Source organism: Megalops cyprinoides, chromosome 4 (assembly GCF_013368585.1).
Source record: "Megalops cyprinoides isolate fMegCyp1 chromosome 4, fMegCyp1.pri, whole genome shotgun sequence".
NCBI classification, from domain to species: Eukaryota; Metazoa; Chordata; class Actinopteri; order Elopiformes; family Megalopidae; genus Megalops; species Megalops cyprinoides.
In genome coordinates this window covers 5747911-5767500 of record NC_050586.1, presented here as the reverse complement: position 1 = coordinate 5767500, position 19590 = coordinate 5747911, and the positions used below count along the sequence as shown (strand labels likewise).

Genomic DNA, 19590 nt, shown 5'->3' with positions numbered 1-19590 from the left:
CTCCATTTGCTTAGTCTTTTAGCCTGTTCTCGCATCAGCGCTCAGCAAAGCAGCTCCGCCGCTGGGCTCAGACTTAATTCCAGTGTCACGGCCTTCGTGTCGCTGTCGTGTTGTGTATGTTTAGAGTGGCAGGAGGAGGGGCGGCGTGCGGTGCTTTGGAGCGAGAGGGGGTGGGGGGGGGGGGTGAAGGGAGGGAGGAGGGCGGGCCCTCCGTCCAGTCCTGTTCCGCTCTCCGTCCTCAGCCTGATTCTGTCGCCATTGGAGAATGTCCGGCGCGCCTCGCGTCCCCAATTCGGTGTGACACTTCCTGTTGCTCTGGGCGAGGCGCGGACAGCGCGTGTTCTCGGCTGTTACGAAAGGCAGAAGGGGCGGCGAGGAGAGCACGGGCGGGTGAAACGGGGTGTTTGTGGGATTTTTGGTCGGCAGCTCCAGCTAAACGTGGTGTTTGTTCGGTGTTATGGTCGTTTGGCAGCTTGTTTTTTTACGGGCTCGAGGATCGGTCGCGGAGAGGAGGGCCAGCCGTGTCTCCCTCTCCTCTTTAACGCCGCGTTGAGTGACGTGCCGGGGGAGGAATGAATTATTCAGTGGGGTGAACAGGAAGTCATGTTTTCTGACAGCAGGTGCTTAAAAGGCTACAGTAAATGGGATATTGATGCCGTTATGCCTTCTGGGTTAAGTAAACAGGAGTCTGTAAGTGAATCAGTCATGCTGAGTCTCCTGTCTCTGCCGTTATGCAACATTTTAGGCTTTCTTACTCTTCTGAGTCAGACCAACTGAAATGCAGAACCCACCTGCTCTCAAAGAGCAGTCTCATGGGGACTCGGTCACGTGACTGGGTATGGCTTTGTTAAAAATATTCTGAGACAGAATATTTTCAAGATATTCTGAGAGTCCCTCATGTGAACCCGCCACAAAGCAAGCAGGTTTTCCAAAGAAACAAACAGGCTGAGCAGGGGTGGTCGACAGTGGGGTGTTTACACCAACACTTTGTCTGCTGTCAAAGGAACTCGCTGTCATATTCAACCACGTTCAGTAAAAAACAGTCTCCCCTGTGAGGACTCTTTTTTTTTTTCTCCTCTGTATATCTGAATATGACCCAGATGTATTTGTTTACCTGTTTTCCCCTGGTTGCACAGGTTAGATGAATGGGAGGTGACCTGGTCCCAGCTGTTGGGCCCAGCAGGTAGGACTGGGACCTGACTGTGTGTCTGGTGCAGTGCGTGACCTTCTCTCTCGCTCTCTCTCTCTCCCCCTCTCTCTCCCCAGATGATCAGGCTGATCAGCGCACTTGCCTTATCTGTGGAGACCGGGCCACAGGCCTGCACTATGGCATCATATCCTGCGAAGGCTGCAAGGGCTTCTTCAAGCGCAGCATCTGCAACAAGCGCGTGTACCGCTGCAGCCGCGACAAGAACTGCGAGATGTCCCGCAAGCAGCGCAACCGCTGCCAGTACTGCCGCCTGCTCAAGTGTCTGCAGATGGGCATGAACCGCAAAGGTAAGGGCCCGGTGGGCGGGTGGGGCCGGCCCCGGGGCGGGCGGGGCTACCGCGCCAGTCACTCACTGATTTCATTGACTCTCATTGCTGTGCTGTGAAGAGAAGTCAGGCAAGTCAGTGATTGATGGCACGGGCTAGCCCCGCCTGTTACAGGGGTTCATGACGCCTCAATCTCCCAACTTCTAGTGTTTCCCACAGTCTGTCAAATCTCTTTTCCTGTGCTAGGTCCTCAGGATCAAAAAATAACTTGGTATACATGACAGAGGGCCACAGAACGCACACAGCAATACACAGTACCTTGAATTCAAAAGGTCACGGTGTTTTATTACATGATATACGTTTCAGAGTAGTGTAGAAAGCCACGAAGACTTTGTTTCAATGTGTGAGACACCCAGGAGCTGTGTCTCTCTCTCTCTCTCTCTCACACACACACACACACACACACACACACACGCACACATAGAGGGGCGTGGGTTTAAATTGGTGAGATGTTTCAATTGCGTGTCAGTCGGCATCCCTGAATTTTTCTGGAAACGTTGATCTGGAAATGCTGCCAAGACAAAAGTTGAAACATCATGTTTCTGTTCGTAGTTATAATTTCACCCCTCTTGCTAAAGTTTAGAAATGACAATTTTGCTGTTTTCTCCTCTGATAAGGAGATGAAGAGGCAAGAAAGGTTGTTCCACCATTCTCTTAATTTATTTATTTTCCGGCAGCGTTTGATCGTGGTATTCAAAGAGAGATAAGGCATGGTGTAAAATCGGAGCGGGGAGGGAGAGATCTCCGCTCCGATTGCTCATTTGTGGAGATCGATAACATCAGCAGCTGATTAGTTATGCCTACCGAGTAGAGGCTGAGTAAAACAGTCATGTGGTTGATCAGCACTCTGACGGCAGATACTGCATTAAACAGTGTGCTCGCACATTTCAGCAGAACCAGGTTGATTAGTTAGTCTAGGAGGCAAGAAATGTATTGCACAATATTTGCATATTCAAGTCATGCAGATGTGATTGCCCTACAGTGATGACCTTGACTTTGGAGGAAATTGTGGAAGCTAATAATGTGTATATGCATTGCACACATGGGATATTTCTGTCTTATTCTGCATCAGAGAATCTGAAAATGCAAAATTCCACACAATGTTGCTGAAGCTGTTAACACAAGTAGAGGTCTCATAATGCTAGTGCATATGTTTCCCCCCCCCACTTCCAGACCCTGGAATTACTGGTTATGAGGGTATTGGTAGAAACAGAGCGGCTGTAGCGCCACTTAGTGGCCGTATCTGGAAATGCAGCACTCTTTATTTCCCCTCCTCAGTTAATCTGTAAAAAAGGGTTTATAGATATGAGAGTTCCAGCTACAGTATGGACAGGCGGTGTGCGATAGAGGTGTTCTCCCGACACCGGTGCTTGCTGCATTACCCGCACACGTTAGCGCAGGTACCGCGGCGGGCTCGTTAAGCCCAGACCGCTCTCCCGCTGGAGCGGATTTCTCCCCGCTGCCGCGCGCCAGAGAGACAGGCCGGCGGTGGCGATTCGCCACGCGTTCTCAGCTCCAGAGGGGGTGTCTGTCTGTGCTGCAGCGATAAGCAAGACGGGGGGGCGCGGGGGGGGGGGGGGGGGTAAAGGGCCAGACGTTGCTTCTGCCTCCCTGTTCCTCTCTCACTGGTGTGCCTGTTTGTGGGGAGGGTTTTCATCTGTGTCCGTGTGTGGACTCATCAAAGCATCATGGTCTTATTGTCACCTTTGGCATCTGACACTCAAGTTCTCTGTTTTTATCAATTTTATCCATAAAATCTGCCATTTAAAATAAAGCGGTTTGAACATTCTTAACTGCCCCCCTGGAGATAATTTTGCTGGTGTGTGGATAATTACCTAATACCTAATACAAAACGAGAGAGATTTTGGCAAGGTTGGGATTTTGTTGATGTGTAGCTCCCTCTGCTGGTGATGTTATGTTACAGCAGGAGCAGGCCACACAACCTCATGCACCGGAGTTATGAGTTGTTTTATGCACCCCTTTCGCCACCAGAGGGCGCCTCATACATGGAAATAAAATCAGGGTTAACTTAACAGTGCTTTTCAGAGGAACAACAATGTTTTGTGCATGGCTTTAATCTTTGTTAAATGTTTGGGAGGTGATGGTGCTGACCGACTTCCTTTATTTCACAGCAATCAGAGAGGATGGGATGCCAGGAGGGAGAAACAAGAGTATTGGGCCCGTTCAGGTAAATACTCACTGTCTGCCTGTTTGTCAACGCTGCCTCCTGTCTGTCTCTGTCTTTATGTTCAGATACGTTTAAAAAGTAGAAGCGCTATATCTTCATACAGATCCTTACTTTCTTGTGGACCTGCTGTGGCACTTAGCAGAATGTTGTATGTTTTGTAATGACTCCTACTATCGGTTGTGACGCTGACCTGGCGTTGTCTCAGCTTAACTTAACCTATTTGCATGTGCTTTAAGTAGCTCTGGATCAGAGCATACCCTAAGTGACCGAACGCAAATGTCAGGGCTGCCCTCATTACCTAACCAGACCAGCGGTAAGCAACCTGAGGCCATGAGTTGGATACATTAAGAGACCACATTCTGTACAGCTCCCCATATGTGTGCGAAATGTTTTCGTTTGCCCCCACGGAGGACAGTACGGCCTTAGATAGAAAAAATGGTTTTAAGAAGATACTATACTGTTGGAACCAAGATGGCGGACGCTCTCTTCTGTGCTTTTAAAGTTCCCTCCCTCCATTCCCAAACCTAACCACCCGTTGTGTTGACTCCTTAGACTGGTCTGCGCTATATCACGACAACTTGTTTGCTTGTTGTCTGCTAACATTGGCTGTCATTCTCCCTCAAAGGAACTGCTGCACACAGAACTCACATGTGGTCTTCACTGAGGGATAGTAGAGACACTCTCAACTGGCAGCTTGCTTTCAGTCCAGGTGGACATGCGACCCATAATAAACCCCCCCCCCCACCCCCCCCCCCCCCGAGCTGTTTTCATTTGGAGAAAGAAAGGTGAAAGGAAGAGAGGGAACAGGACTGAAAGAGCCTTGGCACTGATACACAGTGTGCCACAGACGCCTGATTTATTCCATGTTAGACGGGGAGGAATGGGCAGCGTTCGGTAGGCTCTCCATTCGCGCCACATAAACAGCGTTTCAAACAGTCTCAATAAGGCGCAAAACAAAGGCCGCCACACCGCTGAACGGTGCACCTTGTTTCTCCTGTCTTTCTGGTGTATTTGACCTCTGAGTTATATCACTTTCACATCACGTATTTTATGCTTTTGTGTGGTGTGTGTGTGTGTGTGTGTCTGTGAGGAGGCAGGTATGGGGAAAGGCAGGAGGCTCTGAATATCGTCTATGGGGAAAATAGCTTTTTGTAGTTCTTAGCGCGCTTAAGTATTTACAGAATGGCTTTTGATAGCGTTCCCCTTGCGCTGTGAGGCGCCGGTGAAAGCGCCAGAGGCCGCCGGCACAGCTACTTGTATCCATGGCGGCCTCAGCGAGGGCGTCCTTGTGCAGCGGCAGATTCAGCCGTCCCACACAAAGCCGCGGTGCCCCGCCGCCATCCCCCATTGTCACCGCGGGGTTAACTCATTAGCTTTAATTGCCATTCTGAAACGCGGGGAGAGAGGGGGAGAGAGAAGGAGGAAGAAAAATGTTAATAGCAATCCGAAGCCTTTCAGCGCGAGAGGGAGAGAGAGGGAGAGTGAGAGGCGCTGCGACCGCAAGTGCTTGGGATTGTGAATTGTCAGCTGAGGCGAGAGGCGAGAGGCGCGAGTCGGCGGAGGAGAGTGATAAAGACCCCTCTCCCCCGGCTTTTGTGGCTTGCTGTGTCTCCTCGCGGAGGCGCTCCTCTCCTCGGCGGGAGGGGATAGACGATGTGGGCATGCCATTGTTCTTCTTTTAATTGGCTGTCCTCCCTCGCGGGCGCGCGCCGCGGCCGGATATTGATTGTCCTCTTTTCGCGGGTATGCAAGAGGCAGTCCCTGAGGGGTTTTTTTCTTTTGAACCGTGCTCTGAAACTCTCCGGAGAGTGTTTTTCCACTTTGCGCTGTTTTTTTCCTGTACCTTCATGCTGTAGACAAAGCGATGTACAGATGGAGAACAGTTGCAGAAACACAGCATCACTGATGTCTTTGAGGCGCGGTGATGGTCAGTCTGAGTGACCCACCGGGTCACGGAGCGTTACTGACCCCTGTGTGGTCGTGCCCACCCCCCCATCTCTTTGGCAGATCTCAGATGAGGAAATCGAGAGGATCATGTCGGGACAGGAGTTCAAAGAGGAGGCCAGCCTGCCAGAGCACGCCTGGAGCAACAACGGCGACAGCGACCACAGCTCCCCCGGCAACGGCATCTCCGAGGGCAACCAGCCCTCGCCGGTGTCCACCCTGTCGTCCAAGTGAGTGGGTACTCTTTTTGGCACAACTGAAGCGGGCCAGCACAATCTAAGAGCAACAAGTTGAAAGTCCTTAAATAAATAAATCAGTTAAAAGACTGATCAGTGCAACAGATTTCAGAAAACTAACCAATGTGGAGGATTTGTTTTTTGAGTTGTCATAAAAGAGTTGTCCTTTTCGTTTATTATTTAAACGAATGTTTAGTTTTTTGTGTCGTTAACTGGCTTTTCCCATAGCTTGTAAAAATGGATGCCCACATCCCTCACCCTATTATTACAGCCCATCATCCGACATGCACCTACAGGAAATTCTCAGCGTACACTGTGTTCACACAGCTTGGTTTCGTAACCATGACTACAGTCATTGTTTCAAGCATAAATGCAGAATGTATTGGCACCAGTTGTTTCTAATAGGACACTGCCTGATGGGTGATGACCTTTGTGGTTTACCTGCATAGCGTTATTGTACACACTGTACTTGGGTCTTTTCTGGTATGATAAACAGCTGCCCAGACCTGCATCCCGGCATGTAGTCTAAGCCCAGTATGTGCTGAATATGAGCCCGAGGCGGTAGCAGTTCCAGTGTAAGAGGTGAAAAGTGTCCAAACGCGCGGCCGGCCCATGTGTGTGACCCGCCCCTGTGTCCTGCCTGTGTCTGCGCAGCCGGTCGCTGGAGATGAACGGGTACACGGCTGCACTCAGGGATCAGTACATGGGCACGCCCGTGCCCTCGCACTACCAGTTCCTGCCGCACCTTTTCAGCTACGCTGCACAGTCAGGCCTGCTCCCCCCCCAGCCCCGCAGCCTGTACCCCCAGTCGCAGACCCTCATCCTGCAGCTGGTGGCGGCCGAGGACCTGACGCCCCTGGGCACCCCCATGCTGATCGAGGACGGGTGAGTGGGGGGGTTGCATATAATTAGCTCATATACTCCTTGAGTTAATGATATGAGTTATGAGCTAATTAACTCAATTGTTTTGTAATTATCTCATATCTAGAGTGCAAGGCCATTTTGGCAAGATACAGATATGTATATAACTGTGTATAACAAGTGTATAGTTGTACAAAGACACATCTATGTTGTTATTATTATCATTTTTACTACTATTATTTTCATAATCATCATTTTTTGTAGTTTTTTTGGTCATTTTTTATCGTTTTTTTGTCCTACTTATTACACATCCTACTGCATGTTTACTGATGCAGTTTAGGGTAAGTACCTCATTCGAGGGTACAGCATTTTATGTTCCACCTGCGTATCTGAAACTGCAGTGCAGTTGTACACAGTCTAGATTCCTAACCACCGAATAACACTGGCACCAAGGTGCTGAGTAGTGTCGTGTTGGTTCACTGTGTTGTATATTAGGTCGATTCATTCTTTTTTGTACCTGCAGAGTGCAGGTGCATTTCGTTGACGCGTGTCTCTTGGCGCCCCGTCCCTTCCCGCAGGTACAAGGTGACCCAGGTGGAGCTGTTCGCCCTACTCTGCCGCTTGGCAGACGAGCTGCTCTTCCGGCAGATCTCCTGGATCAAGAAGCTGCCGTTCTTCTGCGAGCTGTCCATCGAGGACTACACCTGCCTGCTCAGCTCCACCTGGCAGGAGCTCATCCTGCTGTCCTGCCTCACCATCTACAGCACGCAGATCTTCGGGGACCTGGCCGACGTCACCTCCAAGTACACGCCCTCCGACGACGAGCTGCAGGGGTGAGTGCAGGGGAGGAGCATGCTCTTCCAGGGACAAACGAGCCCTTTTCAGTCTCTCTGTGAGGTGCTCTGCACAGTCTTGTCGTGGGAGTTAACAACGGGTTAACAAAGGTTCTGTATTATGGGCAGATGTGCGGCTTCTCCGTAATAATTCATAACAACTGGAACACTAGCACTTTCAACAAAGGGAGCAGCAGGAGCACAACGCGTTGAATAGCTGGTCCTTACTTAGAGCCTCTGTGCTTTTCTTGATGGTCTCACCACTCAGCTGGCTTCAGACATCTACACCTTGGTTGGAGCGCAAATCCTAAGAGCTCGGTCCATGGCCAGTGAACAGTTGGGGGTGTGTGTGTGTGTGGGAGGGGGGCATCATTGGACCGGACAGGATTGTCTGGGGGTGAGAGGGCAAGAGAGTTGCCTTTCTCTCTCAGTCACTTAGAGTTTAGTTGTGGGAGTAGGGCTAGACTACAGAAGCGTTGGCCAACATACATTTATTTCGGTGGCGTGGCGTGGGAGGGGGTTGGGCTGGGGTTTCGGATAGATATGGAGAGATAAAATAGTCATTTATTGCTGTCGGTTTTGCAGATAAATGTTTTTTTCAGCAAGCGTAGGTTTCACTTCAGAAATGAATTGTGCCTCTCCACTGCAACAGGGGCTGTCACAAAGGGATGGAGGGCCTTTTGAGAAGTCTGCCGGAAAGTTCCGCTCCGTTACCTACCATTATTTCATCACCATTAGCTTTCTTCATAATTTTATCTGCACACTGCTGCTTATTGATTTTGGCACGATGCCAGACTCGTTGCACATTTAAAGGTGGAATCTAAAGGAGTGTAGGACCACTGGCACTGTCTGGGAAAATATAAAATACAGGTCTATCAAAGATGGTGGTGGGAGGGGGGGAGAGGGGTGCTTCATTTTTTTGGCGTGTAAATTAGACCGGAATTATCTGGCCCTCCCTGCTTCGCCTCCTAATTTTCCCCTGGATTTACGGCCGTTTGCTGCTCTTGCTCACCGCGATGCCAGTCCGTCCCCGTGCAGGGCGAGCAAGCACGTGATTTAAGGCTTCTGTGCCTCGCCGCGTAGGCCGAGACGCACAAGTCATTACACCGTTTAAGAAATATTTCAGAATTTAAAGAGTCATCTCAAACGGAGGCTGGGGGGCGGACTTATATTGAGATTTATGGGAGGAGAGTCTCTGGCTGACCCCGCTATAAGAACCTGCTCCTTGGAGGCTGGAGTTAATGGCTGCGGTGTGAATCTCAGCCCTCTTCTTCACTAGCGCCCATTGCAAACCCCTGCAGCCAGCTTCCCTTTCACCGGCTCTCTCTCATTCATCCTCCTTCTCACCTCTTTACTGTAAAATCCGGCCACCTTCTCGTCAGCACCTTGCGTGTTTAGCACTTTTGAAACGTGTTTCGTATCAGTACGGCTATGTCACACATTACGCGCATCGTGTCAGCTGCCATCGGAGGAGTCCGTTTAAAGTGTGGGATGCAGGGCCACTTGTTCCATTCACTGGGCTGAAGCCCTGTGTCTGTCCTGTTGAGGATGTGTTAATTGTCTGGGGCAGCGATGACAGGGCCGCAGCATGGTTGCAGGGTATCCCTGCCAGGGAGAGTCCTCCCGACCAGCAGAGGCACTGTGGTGGAGGGCTGTCACAGGGTATGGGTGTCGGTGGCCAAGAGCAGTGCCACCTGGGACACTGTCAGAAAGGAAATGTGTCAGAGATGAGGGGGCCATCTGAGGGCCTGAGTGTGGGGCTGAGTGCGGGAGGGATGCATTTTAACGGGAGGCTGGGTTTTACACCTGTACTGGCCTTGGCAGCGGCCTTGACCTGACCAATCAGAGGACGACACATGCTCCCAGCTGTCTGATGGAGATCAGAGACACATTGCTCAATGCGACAGCAATTCTGCTGTTTGCACTGGGCTCTCCTAGGCCATTAATTTATCAGATACTACCCGCTAATGTACTAACCCCACTGCCTGTTAAATACTGTAAATGCATTAGGAACATTGATAGCACATTTTTATTTGATTTTAACCAATTTGTGGTGTGTGTGTGTGTGTGTGTGTGTGTGTGTGTGTGTGTGTGTGTGTGTGTGTGTGTGTCACAGGTTCAGTGAAGACGGGATGGAGGTGATGGAGAGGTTGATATACCTGTTTCGCAAGTTCCACCAGCTGAAGGTCAGCAACGAGGAGTACGCCTGCATGAAAGCCATCAACTTCCTAAACCAAGGTGAGCTGGCTGGAGAGCACCACCATCGCTGTGTGCTTTCCCAAATCCTATTTATACCTGCTGTTCTGTTAAAAAATGAATATTTTACCATCATCTTATAGCTGTTGTAAGCGTAGCTCTACAGACTCTAAACCTCAGTTGCTTCTGATCACCGAAGCACTTGGCTGCACTGTACTGATTTACCTTACTGTTTCAACAGCAAAAGTCCTTGTCCAGGGTGACTTCTATACAGTAGATAACATTTTAGATGTTACCCATTTTTACAGCTGGATATTTTCTGAGGACATTCAGGATAAGCATCTCGCCTAAGGGAACAGCTCTGTTTAATCCTGCTACTTGTGTTACTTGCTGTTTATTTTATGTGTAGCATCGTAATGTGTTTTGGATTCTGTGATCTTTTGTATGGTAATACACTTGGCTTCCCTTGTCTAGTCAGGTTGCACAAGTTAACTTAGGGTAGGACTTGAAAAGTGTTATGCTCACACTCACTGGTGTGGGACTGTAGTTAGCCCGGTCTGACACTATTGCTCATTCAGATTGAATGGATACACTCATGTTCTTTTGTGCTGGAAGTCACTCTGGATACTAGCGTCTGCTAAATGATTGTAATGTAATATGTAATGTGTCCAGTAACCTGTAATCGAGTTCCTTCTCACCACACCATATTGCCTTTTTTATGTATATAGAAGTGCAGTCAAGCGAGTACCATAACCATACATAGAGGTTGACCTGTCACACTGTAAAGTGACCGTGACGATGTTCCCCCCCGCCCCCACCCTCCTTCCCGCAGACATCAGAGGGCTGACCAACGTGTCCCAGTTAGAGCAGCTCAACAAGCGCTACTGGTACGTGTGCCAGGACTACACGGAATACAAGTACCCCCACCAGCCCAAACGCTTCCCCGAAATCATGATGTGTCTGCCGGAGATTCGCTGCATTGCAGGTGAGAGAGAGAGAGAGAGCGGTGTGACGGGCGGGACGGGGGGATGGGGGGACGGGGATGAGGGCCATGAGAGCGTGAACCATAAGATCAGCGATTCTATGAGCTTGACTCTTGATTTGATTCCGATTTACCATGCTGCACTGCTAATGGGTTAGCTTAATGCCCCACTGTCAAGAGCAGTTTAATAAGAGACATTACGTTACATTATTGGCATTTAGAAGACGCTCTTGTCCGGAGCGACTTACGTTAGTTACAGTTTTTAGAGTGGTTTACATTAGTTACAATTTTTACATGTTGTTCATTTGTACAGGATAGGATATTTACTGAGGCAATTGTGGGTTAAGTACCTTGCCCAAGGGTACAGCAGCAGTGCCCCAGCAAGGAATCGAACCGGCAATCTTTCATGAGCCCTGCTCCCTACCACCATGCTACACTGCTGCCCCTGTTTAACCTTTCCCCCAGCCACCACACCTGTAATTGGGGTTAGCTTATGGCCTTATCTGGAGATGTGGAGGTGAAATAAAGGTAGGGGTGGTGATTGGGGTGTGGGGGTCTTCGTCTTTATACTCACAAACATTGCGACATTTCCTGTGTTTCAGGGAAGCTGGTGAACGTTCCCTTGGAACAGCTCCCCCTACTGTTCAAAGCAGTCCTGCACTCCTGCAAGTCCAGCCTCAACAACTTCAGGGCTGGGAGTTCTCCCTGTGTGACCACAGGCTCCGCCCCTGGAAACTGAGCCACTCCCCCCTCCAGGAAACCCACCACCTTCCCAGAGAGCAGCGGGGGAGGGACTGCACCCCCCTTTTATCGTGAATGTGACAAGCAGCTATTTTTTACTATTGTTTCTTTATATATTTATTACACGACAGAGCTGAATGTATGATGATCTACACAGTGCACGTACTTCTGTACAAAACAAAATGCACAAAAAATGCATCGGTCTTTGCAGTTTACAAGTGTGTATCCGATTGTGAAATGTTACGGTGTTGCCATTTTTAGGACTAGTTTTTATAGATATATTTTATTTCTTTCTGAATTAGGGGCAGATATATAAGAAATGAATTGTGTTTTATTGAAAGACTACCTCAGGAATGTGTTATGGATGTTTCAGGTACCCTTTTTCACTTTCTGAATAGAGAAGATCCCCAGTCTAATGATATCTCTATCGATATTCTTTTGCTCAGAATCGGCTTTGGGATATTAGGAGTCCGCCACTTTGTGGCTCTGAATCAGTGTTGTTTATTCTTTATTACCAAAGATAAGACGAAACTCCCGACAGTCGCCAGTGTAAAACCAAATATTCTTGAATTGCCCAGCGTTTTTATACACGTGTATATACATGTATATAACTACATATAGTTATATATGATGCGGTTATATAAGTAAGTGTTAGGTAGTCTGTCTGGTGTTGTTTTACTGTGGGAATCCCCATACCTCTGAGGGACTTTAACTACTACAAGATATTGCCTGAATATCTGTGTGTCTGAGTGTATATGTGTGTGTGCTAACATCCCCAAACGTACTTGGAGTAACCTGTGGCAGTTTTCCAAGTCTTGATTGAACAGGACACGGTTCAGATAAAGGATCGCCACTTCATAAGTCTTGAGGATGTGCTACTTACACAGATTCACAGGAAACCTTTTTTTTAAACACCAGATCTGCTTCTTTGGAGCGACTGGAGCTCGTGCTGTAATAGCAGCGAGATGTTTTAAGTTTTTTTTTTTAGCCCCCATGGAGGAACCAATCGAACCACTCGTGTTGGGGGAGGAGGGGGAGAGGCGACGCGGCAAGGTCTTCTGCCATCGCCCCGGGAGCCAATCGGATCCACTAGTTTATTCAGTGTTTTTTTTAATGAGTTGTTTAATTATATTTCAAATATACTTAAACATTTTTATGTAGACGTGACTGAAGCGGTGGATGTGTCGGACTGAGGAGGCGACGTCTGCTAACGCCCCACTCCTCCACTCTCGTACACAGCTCTACCTCATTTTACACTGTAGGAGTTTGTATGAGCTCACAGTTCACATCAGAGACTGATAATAATAAAGAGAAGGAATACGGGTATTTTCTACAATCCTAGACTGGGGACGAAGGGAGGGAACAAAGGGGGGATGGGAGGATATTTCTAATATTTTTTGTTCTTATGTTTTTGTTTTTGTTTATGGTTTTTTTTTTTTTTTTTTTTTTGACCAAAGTTTAGAAGTGTTATGCAAAGTGTTTTCAGAAGGCTCGATGGTGGGGTAAGGCATTCGTGCCGTTGAGCTGATGTGTTGACTGATGAAGGACCAGGAATAAGTAAATAAAACGGAATAGCCCTACGTGTCCCACCGTGGCCTGCCGAACGACACCTGGCCTGTCGGATCTCAGCGCACCGACCTCCGAGGATCCAAATAGGCGTCGGTCAGCACGAAGGGCGCACAGGTGACGTGCAGACAGCGTTTGGGGAAAAAAGAGAGATTAAAAATGAGGCTTTTGCTTAGAGGTTGTCTTTTAGACTGGAGGTGATGCAAAAGCTTTAAGGAATAAGTGAGATGTGGTTTTGCACCAGCTGTGGGTGAGTGCGAGCTGAAGCCCGTGCGTTTGTTCTTATGTTAAGTTAGAAGCTGGGGGGCTTGCATCCGGCTCCAGGCAAGCCAGCTTTTTTTTGAAGCTGGACACAGGTTTACGGATCGCGAGACACAGCTATGCACACCGTTTAAAAGCCACGCAAAATTATTTTTGGATTTTGCTGACATTGCATAATTGTGCGGAGTCGATAGAGATTTCAGCCGTTATAAGTATTATTGTTTCTTTTTTTTTTTTTTTTTTTTGAGGGATTTCATGGATTGTTCGAATTTAGGGGAAGCCTAATCTTTTTTTTTTTTTTTTCTTCAAAGCAACACAACAACTCTGAATCTCTTGTTCGAAGAAGTGGGTCAGGTCTGTCAGGGGATGGGTGTGTCACACAGTGCTGTGACTGTGTGGGACACACTCCCCTTTTGGGGACACCGCCATGACCAAGCCCACCTCCACACCTGGCCTCAGGGCTAGTCTCCTCTCTCAGGTCCTTATCGACTCGTGTTTAAACAGGGTAAAGTGAGTGTTTTGTATTGCATTCAGAAGTTACTCAGTTATCACTATGCTGACGTACACGTAGGTTTAGTAGATGTAGGTTTTAGCACATTGTAGATCCTTTTAGGGTTTGTTTTTTTAGGGAGGGTGGGGTGGGGTGGGGGTGCTTTGAAGGGAAGTTTTAACACTTTCAGTATCAAAATGCAAAAGTTTTGTCACAAAAATAAAAGGATTAAGCTTGGTTCACATTTTAGATTTGGGGAACGGAATGTTGGAGATGTTCTGGAGGTCGGAGCTCACCTGTTCTCCATACGACCGCGTGCGGTCCGCGGCGTTCAGGTTCCCTCGGGTGTGTTAGCGCAGAGTGAGGTCCGAGAGGCCGCTGTGCGGTTCCACTGGGCCAAGAAGGCAAAACTACAGGTGACAGGTATCAGCTGTCAGCTGAGAACCCGCCGTAGCCAAAAAAAAAAAGGCTTTCGCGGATGTGTTAGTGATCACTTTTTTCCCCATTGAAGACATTCCAAAAATGCTAAGTATATTTTTGAAAAAAAATGTTTACAATTTGCACCAGACAATGATTAGCAAGCAACCGTACCAAAGCTGTGTATCTGCTATGCCATGCCTCCACAGGACGTCTGCAGACTGGAGGAGCCTGTGTCTCCAGGCTCAGTGTCTCTGTCACCTCTGTCTCCTGCAGCCTCCATTGCCCTTACCCACAATGCAAAGCCTTTTTACTCTCATCTGTGCATTCATGCTGATCGTAGTGAAGTGGCAAAACCCCATTGCATTTATTTTACCTCTTCAGATATATATTTTTTTTTTTTTACTGAGGGCTGAACTGAACACCTTTTACTTTATTTTATGCTTATATTGATAGTTATTGTGGATTTTTTCAGCCAATTTCCGATTGAATTTGTTTTTTTTTTTTTTTTTTTTACACCACATTCTTTAAAGTGAAGGGTTATAATTTTGTTGTGATATTTTGTTTGATGTCTGATGTTTTCTCTTTTCACTGTTCCTGTCTGCATAGCCAGGGGTGCAGCCCTGGGATGCTGTTATATAAATTACGCCAGCTGTTGACCTCTGATGTAGATAAGGCTGGAGTGAATGTGTGATGCTGGTCAGCCTTCTGGGTCGAGCTTTCTGTTGGTCAGGGGTGCCCAGTTGGTAAGGTGCTCTGAAGCTCAGGGATTAATACTTTAAACGTGACCTGCTAGAAAGCTTCGTCCAGTGCTTTTGCTGACCTCTGCCCCGGTGAGGGTTTATGTTCCAAGAGTATGTCATAGGCTGGTGACCACAAGTGTTTTGAAAGGTCTTCAGTGCTCTGAGGTCTATGTTTTTCCGTCTCCAGATGAGGTTTTAGTACTACTGAAAACTGCTAACGTACCACAACCGAAACGAATGGTATGCCTGAATGTCAGTTTAAACTTTCCTCTCTTTCTTTTTAGAATTGATTTTGCTTTTGTTTTTTGTTTTCTGAATTGTGGAATGTGTCTTCACAGTTACCTTTTTATCAGTTGCAATTTTTCCGCACGAAACTACCTCTTTTTTGCAGCTGCATGCTGTTTAATCCGCAAAAGGAAGAATATAACGTTTATTTATTTTTTCCCCACTACCGGCGTCTCATTGCCTGTGTGAAACACTCACTGTCCTGTTTTCTAAGCCATTTTATCCTCTTCCTCAGATCACATGAGGGATATTTCAGCTGTTATCTTCACACTATTTCATGTTTTTTTCCAGTTGTTTCCTCAAATGAAATTTTAATCCACCTCTGGCTAAACTGCAGATCACACCGACTGCTTTTCGCCTTTAGGGGGAGCCGCTGATTCTGCTTCGGCATCCACTCATACCCTGTTGTGTTGTTCTATGATTGCTATGCATAGGTTTCTCGTGGGAGAAAGTAAGAGTGCAGAGATGAACAAGCAGGCCACATCTGCCTGTTCTCGCCCAAATCAAGAGTCTCTCATGCCTCGTTTCAAATTCACACAGCTTCCCAGTTACATTGGGGTGTCTCATGTTGTACTGTCCTGTTAGCGGTGCCGTTGTTGCTTTCAGTAAGTGACTGAGAGACTCAGAATGTAAGATGCATTTCAAAGCTAATAGCCTTTCTCGCTAACAGTGCCGAAATATAGTGCTGTTTTGAGGAATGGAATATTTTCAGTGTTATGTTGCTTATGTTTAACTCTGCTTGTAAATGATTTTTCAATATGAATGTAATTCTAATGACAGACTGCCCTTTTTCTTTTCATTTCCTCCTTTCTTCCTGTTTAAATGCTGATCTCATCGCTGTGACACTTTTCAGCCAATCAGCTTTCTTTTATATAAACTGTTACGGGTACACTGATTGGTTGTTGAAAGACTATCAAAAGTGATGTCAGTCAATTTACAAAAGTGAATACATACGCAAGTGAGTAAGTACACTATAGAAATCTGGTTCTGCTTGATGGATTGAGGGAGGGAGTGACGTCTCTGCATTCCTAGGTTTTTTAGTAATTGGAGATACACTGTTGAATGCGCAGACTAAAATATGTAAAGAGGAAGAAGCAGGAAGAAGAATACAGAATCATATCTCAGGGTACAACATTACCTCTATGCTCAAGTAAAGCAAAACATTGTTTCCATCAAAATCCTACATAGCCTGGCATTTTACTGTACTGTCTGAAACAGAGCATGATTGAGATGCCAGTCTCCACCTCTCACAGACTGAGTTAATAGCTCCCCCAGAGCAACAGCAGTACTTTTATTACCACTAGATGGTGAAAAGGCATTAAGGGGGATAAAGCAGTGGCCAGCCTGCTTTATCTGGTCAGTTCTAGTTTTTAATGTTCAGACGCTACTGCTGACTGCCAGACATAATCCAGGCAAGGGATGTGGGATAATTATGTGGGACTGATATGGACTCATTTTAACTGGGTTCATGTTGTTTATGGTTGAAATGTAATCTTGCTGTTTGTACTTCAGGTGTGTTATCTGGAGTGGTGTTTCTTACCGTCATGGCTTTGTGACAACAGCTCTCTTCTGACCTTTTACTTTTACTACCTGTGAAAAAATGTGACCATTAAGTGTTCAAAAGCATGTTTAGTATGTGTTAGGACTTGAAGCGAAATAAATGTGAACCTTATGCAACTGTGGGATGGTTGTCACTTGGTGATTTTTTTTTTCCCCTAACTGATTGTTAAGTCAACATTTATATTAAAGATAATGTTTTCTGAGATTACAGAGTTACTCTGATTTGTAGTGAAAATGAGCATGTTCCTCTCCCCTTGTTATCTGGTCTGGAAATGTCGCATGTAAACTAAATCAGCTTGTTATCTGTCCCCTCTATCTGAGTTCATCTGGACAAGTAGATTTAGGGTCTCGGTGCGCCGGGTCTGTGGGATGTCCACAGGCCTGGTTGGCGTTTTTGGCCAGTCAGCAGATTCTTTGTGTGCCTACATGGCCTAATCTTCGCGGCCGTGACCCCACGCCACCACTCTCCCCTCCACCCCCCCCCCCCCCCCACTCCCCCACCCCCATCGCCTATTTGCCCCTCCGAGCCTATCATTCACGCAAAAACAAACAGTTCCTCAGCCGAAACCTCATAGGTTGCCGCGCGTTTATTTTAGGTAACGGGCATCCTTGTGAGTAATAATGATGGGCTTGTGGGGTGGGGGGGTAAAAAAGAGGTCTTATCAGTGTCAACATCGCATAATATTTATCCAGAGATAACGTCCCTCTGCAAAGTCCCGGGACTTTATATAAAGAGAAACAAAGTGGACGCAATAAATAACGTGGCAGTGGAGCCGGCCCGAGCTCGTGACAGCTGCGTCCGGTGGCCGTCCCCTCCCCTTCCTGCGGACCGCTGCCGAGCGGGCGGCTGTTTTTAGCTCCCGCCGCTCCTCCGCGGGCCACGCAGAATGGATGGCTTCCCACCCTTGAAGAACGTGGCACCGTACCAGGACCTGGAGGGGAGCGGCTGCCCACCACTACAGGAAGCCCGGCCCAGTCAGCCGGTGACGGAACAACCTGGGCAGCTGTGGGTACTGAGCACGCCAATCCGCTGGCCGCTGCTGCTGTGCCCCTAATACCCCCTACCATCATCACTGCTCCTGTTCCCACAGAGGGGGCAGCACAGACTGGGGATAGCCACACAGGCAGACCCAGTATTCTGATTTCTTAGGATATATGTATGTTCATATGAATATGTATTATATTGTATAGTGTATATACAACAATACGGTATAAGTTTATATACTTTTTCTATCTACCTATGCATTTATGTATGTATATGTCAGTCTGTTTTTCTCTTTCTCTCATACATAAATATATGTATATTTAAATATATTTATATATATATATATATATATATATGTGTGTATACATATAAATATGTATGTATATATACCAATGCATACATACACACATCTAAACAGAATTCAAGCAAGTGCAAATATACAAGACTGAGAGTGTTTTCCTCTGATGCTAATGGACAGGAAGCAGAATATCTGTCACAGGTGTTGTCAGTGCTTCGGATATTTGGCTGCTGACACTGAGAAACTTCCTCGGGAGCGGACGGGGAGACGGAGGACCGGAAGCGGGATCTGACCCTGCTGGCTGCTCCGAGAGCAGCTCTTGCGCAGCCTCTTTTTCTGGGCAGCTGTCAAGCCTGTTTCTTGGGCGGACGTCCTTCCTCTTCCTCCTTCTCCCCAGCACTTCAAGTGGCTGCAGGGGAGCGCAGATATTTATGGCAACTTTGAAGAAGGATTTTGGGATATTTCTGTGGTCTTTGGAAGAGTCTCGCTTTCTGATACGCTGCCAGGTCCTTACACGGGCAGAAAAGCCTCCAGAATTGGACTGGAAAATACGCCAGTTTACCATCATTTGCACCGTGGCCTCTCAAGAGGCAAGCACATATTTTATGCTCATTAAGCGCCGCTGTCTGTGTGGTGAGGATGTGTTTTTGAGCCAATGCAGAAATATTTATAAGCAAGGGTCAGAAGAACAGAAGTTAGATTCTCTGTAAACATTCTTTAGATTAAGAGGACACCTTATAAGACCTTTATATCTTTTTCTTTACCTATTTTCCTATTTGGCACATGTTCGTGGTTCATATCTCAAATTAATTTCTGTAACCCCAACAAGGGAGCGCTTCCTCAAAATGTATCAGAGCCAAGCTCTCCACAGTTCTCTTTATTGTAAACCAGGTCGTTGACTGAAATGGTGTTTGTGGTCCAGTAGGGGGCAGTCTTCCCTCTGGATGAAGGAGGACAAGCAATACCACCATGCAGCACCCAGAGATACTGTTTTGTATGAAATGTTATGCCCAGGTCATGCTAAGAGTGGTTTTTTAAAAATCTCATGTCTCTTATCAAAAGAGTAGGGTTCCTTGGCGTCCTGGCCAAATGCCCTTTCTGACCCTGAAAATATTTCCATCTGATCCAGGACTCAACAAGTGGACTAGCCGGGTGGCCCAAAGCCGTTTTCAGTCCTGCCAGGCCACACTGGGCAGCAGAAATTGTACTTTGTTACACCAGGAAGATTTGGGCTGTTTTTAACCACCTCACTATGGTCAAAAGATGAAAATGTCTAAATCTCATTCACTGTTCTGTGACCATGGCAGCTGAATGGAACCACAAAGAGCAAAATTCACAAATGTGAAATCAAAATGTCTCACGCGCCACTTTGCCTTCCCTAATAACAGCAGCATATCTGATTACAAGCTGTTCAACAGCTAAATTGGAGGGAGAGCTTTTTTAAATGGCTGTACCATGAAAAGCAGAC

General features: G+C 47.2%; 1 protein-coding gene across 1 annotated transcript in view; it reads left to right on the top strand.

The window, feature by feature from the left end:
• The window catches only part of nr6a1a (nuclear receptor subfamily 6, group A, member 1a), a 25826-nt gene extending 12874 nt beyond the window's left edge, over positions 1 to 12952 (top strand). Inside the window, exons 2-9 of the mRNA XM_036527120.1 lie at positions 1267 to 1497; positions 3669 to 3724; positions 5732 to 5898; positions 6559 to 6789; positions 7344 to 7598; positions 9715 to 9836; positions 10627 to 10779; positions 11379 to 12952. Coding sequence (XP_036383013.1) covers positions 1267 to 1497; positions 3669 to 3724; positions 5732 to 5898; positions 6559 to 6789; positions 7344 to 7598; positions 9715 to 9836; positions 10627 to 10779; positions 11379 to 11515 — 1352 coding nt within the window. The 3' untranslated portion in view covers positions 11516 to 12952. The remainder of the gene's footprint in view (positions 1 to 1266; positions 1498 to 3668; positions 3725 to 5731; positions 5899 to 6558; positions 6790 to 7343; positions 7599 to 9714; positions 9837 to 10626; positions 10780 to 11378) is intronic.
• The last annotated feature ends 6638 nt before the right edge of the window (positions 12953 to 19590 follow it).